Source organism: Ailuropoda melanoleuca, chromosome X (assembly GCF_002007445.2).
Source record: "Ailuropoda melanoleuca isolate Jingjing chromosome X, ASM200744v2, whole genome shotgun sequence".
NCBI lineage: Eukaryota > Metazoa > Chordata > Mammalia > Carnivora > Ursidae > Ailuropoda > Ailuropoda melanoleuca.
Window position 1 is genome coordinate 41,035,989 of NC_048238.1, and position 13,623 is coordinate 41,049,611.

The 13,623-nt window shown below is 41.9% G+C and overlaps 1 protein-coding gene across 4 annotated transcripts; it reads right to left on the bottom strand.

The window, feature by feature from the left end:
- Positions 1-783: 783 nt before the first annotated feature.
- LOC100480239 (zinc finger protein 630) lies at positions 784-13,470 on the bottom strand. Of its 4 annotated transcripts, none has more exons than XM_019798106.2 (5): positions 13,368-13,470; positions 9,599-9,702; positions 3,962-4,088; positions 3,606-3,701; positions 784-3,184 (listed from the first exon to the last, which is right to left on the bottom strand). In XM_019798106.2, the coding sequence occupies exons 2-5, from the start codon at positions 9,611-9,613 to the stop codon at positions 1,632-1,634; spliced, it is 1,791 nt and encodes a 596-aa protein (XP_019653665.1). In that variant the 5' UTR covers positions 9,614-9,702; positions 13,368-13,470; the 3' UTR covers positions 784-1,631. The 4 variants fall into 4 exon arrangements, with proteins under 4 accessions (XP_019653665.1, XP_019653663.1, XP_019653664.1 ...); XM_019798104.2 differs by lacking the exon at positions 13,368-13,470 and adding an exon at positions 12,836-12,853 and having other exon boundaries at positions 9,599-9,708; XM_019798105.2 differs by lacking the exon at positions 13,368-13,470 and adding an exon at positions 12,696-12,818.
- Between the last annotated feature and the right edge of the window lie 153 nt (positions 13,471-13,623).

Below are 13,623 nucleotides of genomic sequence, written 5' to 3' on the forward strand. Positions count from 1 at the left end.
AAAAGACATAAAAGCAATGAAAACAGGATGCACAACAGGAAATATGCTGGGAGACCAAAGACTAAATAGATCTGTTATACCCACAAACAAAATTGGGTTATACAGTAGGACTTACCTACCAAAAACCAGAAAACTCTCAGATTGAATCACAAATGGCTAAAGTGGTTTTCAGATTAGTAGACAGCCCAAAATACATCTATAAACAGACCAGAAAGAATGAGATTAGTTGGCTTACACATTCAACAACAGAAGTTAGAAAAAAATAGAAGAGAAAATGGAAGGACTTTAATGAAATAAAAAGTACAAATGAATGAATCGGAAAATAGAAAAATTATATAAATGCAAGAATTAGTCTTTGGTGGGGGCCATAAGATAAGTAAAATATTAGTATTAGTTTACCTAACTGAGGGAAAAAAATCACAAATACACTCTATGAGAAATGATAGTGGAGAAATAACTACATATTTAGAGAAAATTAAATGAATCATATGAGATCCCTTTGCTCAAAATTTCACAAATATATTTTTTTCAAAATTTCATAAATATTTTAAGCACCTTGAGGAAATGGATGATTTTTATGAAAATTACAGGGATTCATATATCTGTATCTATATACTGATATACCAACATAAATACATATATAATCTACAGAGAGAAAACATGATGAAAGAAATACAGAAAGATGACAATGAGATTGCCTTCAAATAATGCACCATACCCAAATAAATTCAGGGAGAGTTCCACAATACCTTCAAGGACCAAATAACACCAAACCAGTGCTAACTGTTCCAGACACGTTTATTCTGTGGCGGGGGGGGGATGGGATACTTTGAGGGTGAACAAATGCATTTCCTATTTACAGTGTTGAAAATATTCTGAGAGCCTGACCAGATCATTCTGTGGAGGGGTATTCAGAAATACTTGGGAACTGGGGTGGCTGGGTGGCTCAGTCGATTTCAGCTCAGGTCATGATCTCAGGGTCCTGAGATCGAGCCCCACGTTGGGCTCTGAGCTCAGCATGGAGTCTGCTTGTCCTTCTCCCTCTCCTATCCTCCCCCCAATAAATAAATAAATAAAATCTTTAAAGAAAAATACTTAGGAACATATGAGTCTGTTCTATAGTTAAGGAGGTGCCACATTTTTTTCATGTCCAACACATCCATAGCATTTCTGTTCAGTGTGAGTTTTTTCACACACAGTGAGATCTGACTTCTGGGAAGGCCTTCCCACAGTCAGTACATATATGAGGTTTCTCTCCTACATGGATTCTGATGTCCAGTAAGGCGTATATGCTGGCAGAACACCTTCCCATAGTCACTGCATTTGGAGGGTTTCTCCTCTGTGTGTGTCCTCTGATATGTGATCATCTGTGATTTCCAGGAAAAAGCCATCCCATATTCAGCAGTGTCAGAGGGTTTCCTCCCTAGTATGAGGGTTTTTTTTGTTTTTTTTTTTTAGAAGATTTTATTTATTTATTTGACAGAGAGAGAGACAGCCAGCGAGAGAGGGAACACAAGCAGGGGGAGTGGGAGAGGAAGAAGCAGGCTTCCAGCGGAGGAGCCTGATGTGGGGCTCGATCCCATAACGCCGGGATCACGCCCTGGGCTGAAGGCAGACGCTTAATGACTGCGCTACCCAGGCGCCCCCCTAGTATGAGTTTTTTGATGTACAGCTAGTGGAGACTTCTCACAGAAGGTCTTTTCACATTCACTACATTCATATGGTTTCTGTCCAGCATGAGCTCTCTGATGTATAATGAGATGTGACTTCAGGGAAAAGGCCCTTCCACACTCAGTACACTCATAGGGTTTCTCCCCTGTATGAATTCTCTGATGACTAATGAGGGGTGATTTCTGAGAGAAGGTTTTGCCACAGTCACTACACTCATAGGGTTTCTCCCCTGTATGAATTCTCTGGTGTATGATAAGAGGTGGCTTCTGAGAGAAGGCTTTTCCACACTCTGTACATATATAAGGTTTTTCTCCAGTATGAAGCCTTTGATGTCCAGTAAGGTGTGACTTTTGGGAAAAGGCTTTTCCACAGTCAGTACATATGTAAGGTTTCTCTCCTGTATGAATTCTTCGATGCCCTATGAGGTGGGACTTCTGGCAAAAGGTTTTTCCACATTCACTACACCTATAGGGTTTCTCTCCAGTATGTGTTCTCCGATGGATGATGAGTTGTGTTTTCTGAGGGAAGGTTTTCTCACATTCGGTACATTTATAGGGTCTCTCCCCAGTATGAGTTACCTGGTGTATAAAAAGGTGAGACTTCTCACAGAAGGCTTTCCCACATTCACTGCATTCAAAGGGCTTCTCTCTAGCATGAACTCGCTGATGTATAATGAGATGTGACTTCTGAGAAAAAGCTTTTTGACACTCAAAACATTCATAGGGTTTCTCTCCAGTGTGGACTCTCTGATGAACGATGAAGGGTGACTTCTGGGAGAACGCCCTCCCACATTCAGTACATTCATAAGGTTTCTCCCCAGTATGAATCCTCTGATGCATAATGAGGTGTGATTTCTCACTGAAGGCTTTTCCACAATCTCCACATACATACGGTTTCTGTCCAGTATGAATTCTTTGATGTATAATAAGCTGTGACTTCTTAAGAAAGCTTTTCCCACACTCACTACAAACATTGGGCTTCTTACCAGCTTGATCTTTTTTACACTGAACACGGACTTCTTTATGATTGAGACCTTTTTCACATCGACTACATCCACAGGGTTTCATGCCAATATAAATTTTCTCAGGCACAGAAAAGGAATCACTATAGCTAGGTGGTGTCCCACATCCAAATTTCTCAATGGGGTTCTTTCTTGCATAGCTCCCACTGCATGTCAGTGAGTCTAAATCAGATTTCAAGCTCTTTTCATATGAATCAAAATCACAGGGTTTTTTACTTGAAGGATCAAGGTCTGTGCACCCACCAAATATTTTTCCAAATGTATTACATTTGGGGCCTTTCTCCTTGGCCAGTGTTTCATGGCTAATGACTGTGACCTGCTTCAAAACTCTGTCTTGGTTTCCTTGATACCTATCTATCTGACCATCAATATGCCAGACTTTTAAGAGAGAGTACAATGAATTACCCTTTGGGGCTTTTTCCAATATCTCCTTTTGAAATGAAAGTTCTTCAGAAATGATCTGCTGAGAAGAGTCAAGGCTTTTCTCCCTGTCTGAAAGAAAAACAAAAAAATAAAAATAAAATCAGGGGCGCCTGGGTGGCGCAGTCGTTGGGCGTCTGCCTTCGGCTCAGGGCGTGATCCCGGCGTTATGGGATCGACCCACATCAGGCTCCTCCGCTGTGAGCCTGCTTCTTCCTCTCCCACTCCCCCTGCTTGTATTCCCTCTCTCGCTGGCTGTCTCTATCTCTGTCAAATAAATAAATAAAATATTTAAAAATAAATAAATAAATAAATAAAAATAAAATCAAACAGAAACCAAAAAGAAAACAGCAACAAACAGAAGTGCTAGGAAGGTGCTGATGTAGGATAGATGTTATAAAGAAGGCCTAATGAATTTTAAGGAAGAAAGGAGGCCACTGATGTCAGAGAAGAAGAAAATGCCCTCTCAGCCATCTACCCAATTCTCACTTACCTGAGTGGATCCACGTTGACAATTCACTCTTTATGATCCATGGGTCCTCTTCACGTTCCAACTTGAAGATTATACCTGGTTTTATACCTGAACACCCTGTTAAGGGAAAATTACAATGGTTTTAGCCTTGGCAGCTCAGAAATCCATGAGGAGAAGCAGCAGCCTCAGGGGCCTCCCAGAAAAGATGGATCCTTAAGTCACAAAAATAAATTCCAGATAGAACAAAAATATGAATGTAAAACACAAACTATAAAAGAAAAGATCCTACTCACGGAAGATCATAAAGGTCATGGTCGTGAAGGCTCTGAAAGATGAGGAGGTTTCGATTCATTATTACACAGAGAATGTGTCCTCACCCACAGAGACCAGGTGGCTGTAGGTCTCCAGCATCACGTCTCTGTGTAGGGTCTTCTGAGCAGGGTCCAGGTGCTGCCACTCTTCCTGGGTGAAGTCCACAGCCACGTCCTTGTATGTCACTAGTTCCTATAACAGCACAGTCCTGTACAATCTGCTCATTTTTTTTACCACAGCAATGCCTGTAGAATACCTACTTAGCGTTTTGTGTAGCACACTTAATGAGAAAAACTTTGTAAGATTCTGCTGTTAGCAAGAATAGTTAGTGGAACAGAATAAACAGTCTAAAACCAGATATAAATAAAAGAGGAAATTTAATATATAATAAAGGAGTATTTTAAGTAAGTGCAGGGGCACCTGGCTGGCTCAGTCAGTAGAGCATGTAACTCTTGATCTCGGGGTTGCGAATTCGAGCCCCATGTGAGGTGTAGAGATTACTTAAAAATAAAATTTATAAATAAATAAGTGCAAAAAAGACAGATTATTCAAAACTGGGTAGCTATCAGAACAAAAATGTAAAGATGGACTCCCTATTTCACACTATACACAAAAAAGATATTTGAGAGATAATAAAAATTGAAACAAAGATAAGAGAAGTCATAAAATAAAGACAGGAGAGGTTTTAAAAGTAATTTTAAAGTGGAGAAAACTCTTCTAACTAGGCATGCTACAAAACCCAGATGCCACAAAGGAAAACACTGATAAATCTGACTACTTTATGTGTTGCATAGCAAAATATATCACAAACAAACTCAAAGGACAAGCAACTAACTGGGGAGTAGATATATGCACAACACAGAAGACGGACAAAGACACAATTTCCTCAGTTTATAGAGCTCCTACAAAGCATGAAGAAAAAGACCAACAACTTAACCTTTTAAAAAATAATCAGAGGACATGACCATCAATTCACAGAGAAGGAAATGCAAGTGGCTTCTAAACTTATAAAATCATGTTCAACTTCATTCACATGAAGAGAAATGCAAATTAAAACCAAACAAAACAGCATGTTTTTCTTACATATTATCAAAGATTAGAGTTTGATTAAGTCACTAAGTTGGCAAAGATATAAAAAAAAGAGCACACTCAAATTGTGGGTATACACTGGTACAAAATATTTTGAGGGCAATTAACTTGACAATATCCATCAAAATTTTAAATGTACACATTATCTGACCAGCAATTCCATTTCTACAAATTATTTAACACGTATACTCATATATGTGAGCAAAAGAGCATGGTGAAGTTATTTCACTACAGAACTGTTTATAACAGCAAAACAATGAAGACAACCTCATGGGGGATTGGAGGAATTATGCTTCAATCCCCATAAGGGAATTCCATACACAACCATATTATTATTATTTTTTTAAAGATTTTATTTATTTATTTGACAGAGAGAGAGACAGCCAGTGAGAGAGGGAACACAGGCAGGGGGAGTGGGAGAGGAAGAAGCAGGCTCCCAGCAGAGGAGCCTGATGTGGGGCTCGATCCCAGGACTCTGGGATCACACCCTGAGCCAAAGGCAGATGCTTAACGACTGAGCCACCCAGGTGCCCCATCCATACACAACCATAAAAAGCAACAAGGATTGATATGCAACGATCTCTAAGATATACTGTTAAGTGAAAAAAAATTTCATCTATTCAGCAAGCTGTTACTGAGACCCCGCTGAACACCAGGGATAGTTCTAGGAACTGGGGATCTAGCAAAAAAGAAACCCGGAAAAAATATCTTCCCTCAAGCATCTCATAGTCTAGTGAGAGGAGACAGCCAACGAGGCTGAGTGTCAAATCAACACATAGCCAAAAAAAAAAAAGTCTGTAATGTGTACTTCAAAATTCATATCACTCATATACAAAAAGCTCCTAGAAAGCAATAAGCAGGGCACCTGGGTGGCTCAATCAGTTAAGCATCTGCCTTCAGCTCAGGTCATGATTCCAGGGTCCTGTGATCGAGTCCCACATCAAGCTCTCTGCTCAGCTGGGAGTCTGCTTCTCCCTCTCCCTCTGTGCCTGTGCTTGCTCTCTCTCTCTCTCAAATAAATAAATAAAATCTTAAAAAAGAATAAATTAAAAAATACATTAAAAATAAATAAATAAAATGAAAGAGCCCATCAACAAGGGGCTGGTATCCTACAAACATTAACAGAATAATAAAAGGATGCAATGAACAATTTTATGACAAGAAATTTGACAATGCAGATCATAGGACAACAGAGTATGGCATGCAGGCCAAATCTGGTCCACGAGCTAAGAATGGTTTTTATACGTTTAAACGGTTGAAGAAAAAAAGTCAAAGGAGAATATTTTGTGGCATGTGAAAATTGCATGAAATTCAACTTTCAGTGTCCATAAATAAAATTCCATTGGATCGCAGCCATGCTCATTGGTTTGCATATTGTCTACAGCTGCTTTCACCCTACAAAAGCAGAGCTGGGTAGTTGCAACAGAGACCGTACGGCCGAGAGGCCTGAAATGTTTCTATCTGGCCCTCTACAGAAACGGTTTGCTGACCCCTGACTTAGACAAACTGGACAAATTATTTGAAAATCACAGCTTAACAAACCCAACATACAAAGAAATAGAAAATATGAATGATACTATATTTTTTCAATAAGTCAAATTCATAATTAAAAACCTACCCACAAAGAAAACTCCACACCCTGATGACTTCACTGGCGAACTCTTCCAAATATTTAAGAAGGAAATCATACGAATCTTACCCAAACTCTTTCAAAGAATACTTCCCAAGCTGTTAAATAAAACCAACCTGACTGTGATGCCAAAACATAAACAGGAATACAAGAAAAATTACAGGCCAATATGTCTCAGGAACAGAGCAGTAGAAATCCTCAACAAAATATTAATAAAGGACTGGCTCGATGATAGTGATGACGAGGAAGATGACAGGAGTGGGTGAAGATTGACCATAGATAAAACAAGGTTGGCCACCAGTTGATAATATTTGCAGCCAGGTGATAAGTACAAAGGGGCTCACAAAAATCTACCTTTGTGTATGTTCAAAATTGAAATTTTCCATAATACAATGTATAAAACCTATATTTATTGGAAATGTTTTATCAATACATCTTTTTTTTTAAGATTTTATTTATTTATTCGACAGAGATAGAGACAGCCAGCTAGAGAGGGAACACAAGCAGGGGGAGTGGGAGAGGAAGAAGCAGGCTCATAGCGGAGGAGCCTGATGTGGGGCTCGATCCCATAACGCCGGGATCACGCCCTGAGCCGAAGGCAGACGCTTAACCGCTGTGCCACCCAGGCGCCCCTCATCAATACATCTTTTTAAAGTTACAGAAGATATAGTGTGTGTAGTAAAGAAAAATACATGAAAATAATAAAATCACTCACACATATTTATACATATATATCTATATGCACAGGGGATACATGTATCTGGAAGGATCATCCCCAAACTACCTAATACTAGTTATGCCAGGGAAGAGGGCAGAAGTTAGATTACAGAGATATTTCCCTTTCTTTCTAATTTTTACTTTGCAATATTATTTACATTCTTTGCACCATATATAAATTACCCTTGCAAAGACGGGATAAAAAGACATAAAATGGGGGCACCTGGGTGGCTCAGTCAGTTAGGTGTCTGCCTTCAGTTAGGGTGGTGATCCGGGAGTCCTGGGATTCAGCCCTGCGTCAGCCTCCCTGCTCAGCAGGGAGTCTGTTTCTCCCTCTCCCTCTGCCCCTCCCCCCCAACTCGTGTTTTCTCTCTCTCTAATGGATGGATAAAATCTTTTTAAAAAACTTAATTTTAGGGGCGCCTGGGTGGCACAGTGGTTAAACCGTCTGCCTTCGGCTCAGGGCGTGATCCCAGCATTATGGGATCGAGCCCCACATCAGGCTCCTCCACTATGAGCCTGCTTCTTCCTCTCCCACTCCCCCTGCTTGTGTTCCCTCTCTCGCTGGCTGTCTCTATCTCTGTCGAATAAATAAATAAAATCTTTAAAAATAAATAAATAAATAAATAAATAATAAAAAACTGTTTTTAAAAAAAGACATAAGGGGGGGCGCCTGAGTGGCACAGCGGTTGAGCGTCTGCCTTCGGCTCAGGGCATGATCCCGGCGTTATGGGATCGAGCCCCACATTGGGCTCCTCTGCTGTGGGCCTGCTTCTTCCTCTCCCACTCCCCCTGCTTGTGTTCCCTCTCTCGCTGGCTGTCTCTCTCTTTCAAATAAATAAATAAATAAAAATTTTTCAAATAAATAAATAAATAAAAATCTTAAAAAAAAAAAAGACATAAGGGGTGCCTGGGTGTTCAGTCAGTGAAGCGTCTGCCTTTGGCTCAGGTCATGATCCCAGGGTCCTGGGATCGAGCCCCGCATCAGGCTGCCTGCTCAGTGGGGAGCCTGCTTCTCCATCTGCCCGTCCCTCCCCCCGACTCATGCTCGTCCCCCCCTCTCTTTCTCAGAAATAAGTAAATAGGGGCGCCTGGGTGGCACAGCGGTTAAGCATCTGCCATCGGCTCAGACGTGATTCCGGCATCATGGGATAGAGCCCCACATCAGGCTCTTCCACTATGAGCCTGCTTCTTCCTCTCCCACTCCCCATGCTTGTGTTCCCTCTCTCGCTGGCTGTCTCTATCTCTGTCGAATAAATAAATAAAATCTTTAAAAAAAAAAGAAACAAACAAACAAACGAATAAATAAATAAATAAATAAAATCTTTTAAAAAAAGACATAAAATTTAGGCACCTGGGTGGCTCAGTCGGTTAAGTATCCGCCTTCAGCTCAAGTCATGATCCTGGGGTCCTGGGATCAAGTTCCACATCTGGCTCCCTGTCAGCAGGGAGCCTGCTTCTCCCTCTCCCTCTGCCTACCACTCCCCCTGCTTGTGCGCACTCTCTCTCTCTAATAAATAAATAAAACCTTTAAAAATATATATATAAAATGGAAGAGCAGAGAAGGAACTGGCCTTGAGTTGGGGCATGATCCCACAAACTATGAGATGACAGCAAAAGAGCCATGGAAAACCAGGAAACCACCCACCCTCCAAGTCTCTGCCAGAAAATTTTAACTAAAAGTAGCCTCTTTGAAACAACTATTGATGATACCACACTGAGCTGAATACCACTGGCCTTTAGGAAAACTCAACAATAAAATTTCTTAAGCTAAAATCCCAGAAATCTTGACTTGCTGAAGAGCTGGACTGATGAACTGATTTCTCTTGATGGAAAATGCAAACCATCTAACGTATTCTGTTTGCTATTTTCACTGTGGCTGCCAGCAAGCTTGAAGGTAAAATGTTTAGCTCAGTTTATATGAAGTAAGGCCAGATCATCTATGAATCTTTTTTTTAAGATTTTATTTATCTGACAGAGAGAGACACAGCGAGAGAGGGAACACAGCAGAGGGAGAGGGAGAAGCAAGCTTCCTGCTGAGCAGGGAGCCCCACACAGGGCTCGATCCCAGGACCTTGGGATCATGCCCTGAGCCAAAGGCAGACGCTTAACGACTGAGCCACCCAGGCACCCCCATCTATGTATCTTAACAGCAACTTTACCTGCATCTTGATCTCCTATTCTAAATTTCTCTAATTCTTATTTTCAAAGTGTTGTCCTTTCTCATTTTACTGTAGGAAAACCAAGTGGGAAACAAACAACTTACCTGGGACTCAGTCATTTTCTGTTTATCTTTGGAAAGCAATTGGGGGTGCGGTGGGGTACAGAACAGTCTTCAGAGACCAAGCTGGGTTAACCACTCTTCAATGGCTGAATGTAAAATGTGTTGCTTGTTAATTCATTGACAGCTTGTGTTTATCATCTGACCAGCAATTCCATTTCTAGAACTTTGTTCTAAGGTAATCATGGATGTGTGCAAAACTTTCAACACAGCTTTGTCTTGAACACCATAATTTTGAAAATAACCAAAATGCACAATCACTGAGGACTGAGAAAATAATTTATGGAACCTCCAAGAGATAGAAAGGCAGGTGACCATGTAAAGTAACACTAGAGATAATTAGAGGCTCAAGAGATACAACAACTAAATGTAAAGTATGGACCTTGTCTGGATCTTAATTTGAACAGACAAAAAAATCTTCGAGATAATCATTAAAGTTTGAGCCTTGACTAGATATTTGATGATATTAAGAAATTTAACCAATGATGATCTGAAGTTATTATTTTAATTATTTTACCTTGAATAACAGTATTGACCTCTAAGAACTTATCTTTTACAGGTACATGATGAAGTCTTCATTATGAAATGATACATCTGGGATTTGTTTCAAAATAATAAGGACTACATATGTAAAGATTCACTCAGCTATACATTTAATATTTGTGCATTTTAGGGGCACCTGGGTGGCTCAGTCAGTTAAGTGTCTACCTTCCAGGGCCCTTGGATTGAGCCCCACATCAGGCTCCCTGCTCATGGGGGAGTCTGCTTCTCCCTCTGCCTGCCCCTCCCCCTGCTTGTGCTCTCTCTCTCTGTCAAATAAATAAGTAAAATCTTTAAAAAATATTCGTGCATTTTTTGTCATCAATAACAAAGAAAAAACAATCTGGGAGGGAGAAATAAATGGGTGGTCTAGATTAGGGTTGGCAAACTTCCTCTGTAAAGAGACAGATGGTAGTATTTCAGATTTGTGAAGCCTGTGGTCTCTGTTGCAACTGCTCAGGGGTTGAAAGCAGCCACAGACAATACATAAACCAATTCTGTTTATTGGCTGTGTTCCAATAAAACCTCACTTTATGGAGCACCTGGGTGGCTCAGTCAGTTAAGCCTCCGACTCTTGATTTCAGCTCAGGTCATGATCTCAGGGTGGTGAGATCAAGCCCTGCATCGGGCTCTGCACAGAGCATGAGGCCTGCTTGAGATTCTCTCTCTCTGTCCCTCCCCTCTATTGCACTCTTTCTCTCCAAAAAAATTTTTTTAAATACTACTGTTTAAAAACCTCATTTATGAGCACTACAATTTGAACTTTATATCATTTTCATATGTCACAAAATCTTCTTCTGATTTTTTTCCAAACATTAAAAAAATGTGAAAACCATTCTTAGCTTATGGCTGTATAAAAACAGCAGCAGTCCAGATGTGGCCCACTGCCTATAGTTTTCCATCCCCTGGTCTAGGTGAAACAACAGTGGCCATCAGGTGATGATTGTGGAGACTGGGTGATGGGGATAATGGGGGTTTATTATATAATTCCCTCTATTTTGCTGAATGTTTGAAAATTTCCATAGAAATAAGCTTAGTAGTATTATGGAAATAAAGTTAATAGCATGGAAATATGGCTGCAAAATGAAGAAGAGGCAGACCACAAGATCACACTCCCAATTGTTTAATAACAACAAACATTTGTTCCCTAAGATATCGCAACGGTTTGTGGCCCTTCAAAGCTCAACACTACCTGACAAAAACTTATTCCTTGGCATTTAATTTCTTTCATTGCATTTTCTTGGGTATCACATGAGTAGAACTGACCTAGAGTTCATGGAAGATCCATACAAGATCAGTACTACAAAAACATGGTGAATAGATAATGATCAGGTATTAACTCACTTAATTATCATCCCAAGCCTCAAAGCATAGACCCTACTATTATCCTCATTTCACAGTGAGGTAACTGAGGCCTAAAAAGGTTACTTAACCTTGATCACATAGGTTAACTTATCCATGATCACACAGCCAGTGACTAGAGGGTGAGTTGGTGGGAAAACAAAAAGCAGAGAACTCCTCCCTAGCTGTCATGGCACCAAAGTTTTCAGAGATGCAACTCTCTATTTCTGAATGCCCTAAAAAATTAATTCTCGTCCTAAATTACAGAGGACATTGTCTGATTTTTAACTTGAGAATAACAAAACTCTAAATTTACATTGTGCTTTACAGTTCAAAACTAACCTAAAACCTTAATACTCAAAGCCACAATGAGGAAAAGAGAAGCCAAAAATCAAGGAAATATTTGCAAAACACATACCACTGATAAAGGAGTAGTTATCAGAATATATAAAAACAAGTCCTACAAATCAGTAAGGAAAAGGCAGACGTGCAATAGAAAAATGAGCAAAATATCTGAATAGGTGCTTCACAAAGAGGATCTAAGAGATCAATACATATATGAAAAAGTAGTCACCATGGAAATACAAAGTAAAGCCTCAAAGTCTAACGTCTCCATTGGAATGTTGACACCACAAGGGCAGGGATTTTTGTTTATTCGTGGATGTATTATCGATCTCAAAGATCCTACCATCACGGACCCCACAGAATCCCAACACTGACACTACATATTCCCATTCCTGTCCCCATGGACCCTCATCACTCACCCTAAAGACCACACCATTGCTCACCCCAGATCCCCCATCATTCACCCAACAAACTCTCCATCACTCACCCCAGACCCCATTCACTCGCCCTACAAACCCCTTTCACTCACTCCCTTGAAACCTTATCGTTCACCCTACAGACACCATTGCTCACTGCATAGACTCTCCATCATTCACCCCAGACCCTACTCACTCACTCCACAAACCCCTTTCCCTCACTTCTAGAAACCCCATCATTTCACCTTACAGACACCATTGGTCACTGCACAGACCACCTCTCCATCACTCACTTCCATAAACTCCTCATCGCATATCCCACACACAGTCCTACAGACTCCCTTCCCTATCACTGCTCTCCAAAGGACCCCCTCATTAGTCCACCCATGTGTCCCCATCCCTGACCACACAGACCCGCATCACTCAACCGGGCCCCTCACCCTGGCTCTCCTCTCAGAACCCCAAAGCCCCTTCTCAAGACGAGCCCGGCTCCCTGCTTCCACAAACGGACTCAACATAGCCCGAAATTCCCTTTCCCCTCCAGCCCTCCTTGGGGGGTCTGGATGACGCATTAGCTTATCTTTCGCAGGCTCAGCAACAGCCTCCAAGCCGAGCTCTACCAGTAACAAAAATGGCGTCATTCGGTCTGCGCCAGGAACTCTGTCGCCGGCCAGGAAAATGGCCAGGGCCTCACACTGCTTCTCGAGGCTCCCCTTCCAGCCGGAAGAGATATGCGTTTTAGAGTCCGGGAAGCCCCCGTGACATTTCCGAGGCCGGGTATTGGGAATCGGAGATTCGAAAGCAGTGCGAGGCTCGGGGGGGCGGGGGTAGCGACTGTTCCGGGAGGGTGAATGGGCGTTCCCGGTCATCGGCAGAGGCCTGGCCGGAGCAAAGGCGTGGCGACGTGCGGGTAGGGGTGTTCGGTGGGAACCGGGACCCGGGGGGGGGGGGGGGGGGAGGGGGGGAAGGAGTGGTAAGGCCGGAAGGTAGAAGCACCGCCTGGGAGAGTGCTCTGCAGAAACCTCACTTCTAAAACCTCTGGTGAGAGTGAAGAGTCTTTGGACGGAACGTATTCTCTCATTCCCACTCCCGGCCCGCCGCTCGCAGCCTACCGTCAGATCTGGCCCTCCAGCCTGCCTATTGTTCCTTCCAGCGGGCTGAGCCCCCTACCCGTCTGTCACTCAAGGCTCCGCTTCACGGCGCTCCTGCTCTCCTATTGGCTCCTTGGAAGACAGAAGGCCCGCCCCCTCTTGTCACTCACAGGCCAGACTTTCTGCCCGGGGTCTCTTAAAGTGGGCAGATGTGGACTTTTGCGGCCCCTATCAAAGCTGAAAGAAGTTAGAGAGGCAGAGGTTTAAAGTAGAGTCT

What these genes read in the sequence shown, in the direction of transcription:
- LOC100480239 (XM_034649073.1), bottom strand. Translation starts at nt 13,124, where the DNA reads ATGACCGGGAACGCCCATTCACCCTCCCGGAACAGTCGCTACCCCCGC. An exon ending in GTTCTGAGAGGAGAGCCAGG is followed by an intron (nt 4,089 to 12,695) that starts GTGAGGGGCCCG and finishes GTGCTGTTATAG; the next exon opens with GAACTAGTGACATACAAGGA. An exon ending in CAGCCACCTGGTCTCTGTGG is followed by an intron (nt 3,702 to 3,961) that starts GTGAGGACACAT and finishes TTCCCTTAACAG; the next exon opens with GGTGTTCAGGTATAAAACCA.